Consider the following 2,350-nt stretch of genomic DNA (forward strand, 5'->3'; position numbering starts at 1 on the left):
TTGATTACATAACATCCCTTTCTGAAAGCCGGCGTATTGGGCTGCAGGGAAGATGACTTTCCTTCCTATATAGGGAGAAATTTCCCTCGAGATTGACACATTCATTTTGAAATGACTGGTTTGGAGAGATTGTGCCAATCTTGGTGTGCACCATGAGACACGTTCATCCCAAAAGGTGTGGACTTCCATTTCTCATCCCAAAAGGTCTGGACTTCCTGTAGAGAGAGAAATTTCCGTCCAGATTAGTCAGGTTCACTTTGAAGTGATTTGTTAGGAGTTTATTGTGGCAATCTTGTTGTAAATTTTGACAATGTTATGATTTTAATGTTAGAATCCGTTGTTGTTTGATATTTTTTGTTATATACCACTTCGCGAATTAGCTTCAAAACACATCCAGGTTTCGCGTATGCTAATTAATTATTATCAAGTAAAACCAAACATTAGCTTCGCAGGCTTCGCATAAAATCGAATCTTCAAAGTTAGACAGGAGGGAGACAGACGCGCGTAAATATTGAGGGTATTATAGGAAAGTCACACAAAAATAGTCTAGATATGTAGTAGGTTGCGTAAATGGGTTAAATATGTAAATGAGCATCTCATTTGACTTAGTTTTGTAATTTACCCTTATTATAATTTTTTCATACCTTGTTTGAATTTGTTCCTTTTTTTCCTCATGTCATAGCTATATGTGATTTAATTTGGCTATAAAATTATTTTACAAACCAAATACTTTTCCGTTATCCTCAAAAATCAGTTGTACGGATATTCTTGGTGATCTAGTTTGACAAATTGTTTCAGAAAAAGATAGTACCCAATTCTAAAGCAAATAATAATTAAAATGAAAATAAATAAATCTGGGTTTGACATTATTAACTAGAAGCAACTCTACGATCCATCTACTACACAAATCAAAAACATTCATAAAATCATACATTCAAATCAAATCCTGACGAAGAAAATACTAAGTTCAGGTCCACTATTAGCTTCTGGATTAATCATGTAGAAAGTTTCTGAATCCTTAGATCCAACAATTCTTTCAAAATTCGACCTTATATAAATATATTCATCATCCGGTCCATCAATATCAGGATTCGCTGGAAGTACACCAATCCCCGTTGATACTGCTCTCAGCAATTCCATCACTTTCAGATCTTCCTCCGCCGCCTCTTTTTTAACACCATAACCGTTCTTCTTTCCGTTGCAGAACATATTCCATATCGTCTCATCTAACAATCTAACTTTATCCTTTTCTGCTTTCTTTTCACATTCCATCGCAATCCTCACCAGTCCTGATCCCAATTCCTTCTGTAACACACTTGTTTGCAGCGGTAATTCTATTATCAAAAACGGAAAGAATTTCGGATTTTCTTGTACGGATAATCTTACTTTTCCTTTCCGATATCCGTACAGCGTTCCCGTTACCTTGCTTCCTGAAGTCGCCCGGTTAAGGCTTTCCGGTATCCCTGCGGGGAGGCCTGGGAATTTGCATAGCGGAGATATTATAGGGAATGATCGGAAAACCGAACGGACGATTCGGAAAACTTTAGGTTTGTTTCGCTTTTTGTCAGGTGGTTGGATGAGCTGCGGCGGAGGTGGGGGTGTGGGCGGGCCAGCTCGATTTGGATTAGGGGATTTGGGAGTGGATGATTTAGGGGATTGGGTGGTGGTGTTTGAAGGCGTTTGCTCCCCCATGAATGGATTATGATGAAGTTAGGGAGGGAATAACAATTCCATGATAGAGAATTAGAGGAAGAACACAAATCAAAACCCAGGAAATGGGAATGAATGGCTGGCTAACTAGAAAAATATTTCTCAATTTCACGGTTATTCTATTTATGGATTCATTTGCTAGAATAAAAGATTTTGTAAATTTGGGGTCGTTAACAAGATATACCAATATTATTTAGTACTTTATTGTTATATTTATTGTTATATATCCACACATAGTCATGAGGAAAACTAATCCAATTTCACAAGAACATACTAATAATTTCTTCTTCTATTTCAAATTCAATGTATGCTTTACTATTCTCCCTGTGTCCAATTCTAGAATGGTATTGCATTGACAAAATATTTATTACGAGGAAATAATGCAAAAAGAAAATATATAAAAAAAAGAGAATGATACAAAAGTTTGTACGGAGACTTGCGTCTTGATTACACCACGAGTCGTATTTATGTATGTAAATTTGTTTCATGAATAACTTTTTCCTACGACATTAGCACCTATCAGTAGAGTGGGTCCTCAAGTGGAGAGTATGCTACATCAAATGTCATCTATTCTAAGTCCGCTACTAGGTATTCCTCTTTCTTCTCCCATCATTTCTTTACCCTCTTCTTTCAACTTAAA

At 36.4% G+C, this 2,350-nt stretch overlaps 1 protein-coding gene across 1 annotated transcript; it reads right to left on the reverse strand.

The window, feature by feature from the left end:
* Positions 1 to 839: 839 nt before the first annotated feature.
* LOC136230081 (protein MIZU-KUSSEI 1) lies at positions 840 to 1,912 on the reverse strand. The gene has a single exon (XM_066019020.1). It carries the CDS (start codon positions 1,690 to 1,692, stop codon positions 940 to 942), a length of 753 nt encoding a protein of 250 aa, XP_065875092.1. The 5' UTR covers positions 1,693 to 1,912; the 3' UTR covers positions 840 to 939.
* Positions 1,913 to 2,350: the final 438 nt, after the last annotated feature.

The sequence above is a fragment of the Euphorbia lathyris genome, chromosome 5 (genome assembly GCF_963576675.1).
Source record: "Euphorbia lathyris chromosome 5, ddEupLath1.1, whole genome shotgun sequence".
In the NCBI taxonomy this organism is placed as follows: domain Eukaryota; kingdom Viridiplantae; phylum Streptophyta; class Magnoliopsida; order Malpighiales; family Euphorbiaceae; genus Euphorbia; species Euphorbia lathyris.

Bases quoted from the DNA above. Each gene is read 5' to 3' on its own strand.
- LOC136230081 (XM_066019020.1), bottom strand. From the start codon at position 1,692: ATGGGGGAGCAAACGCCTTCAAACACCACCACCCAATCCCCTAAATCA.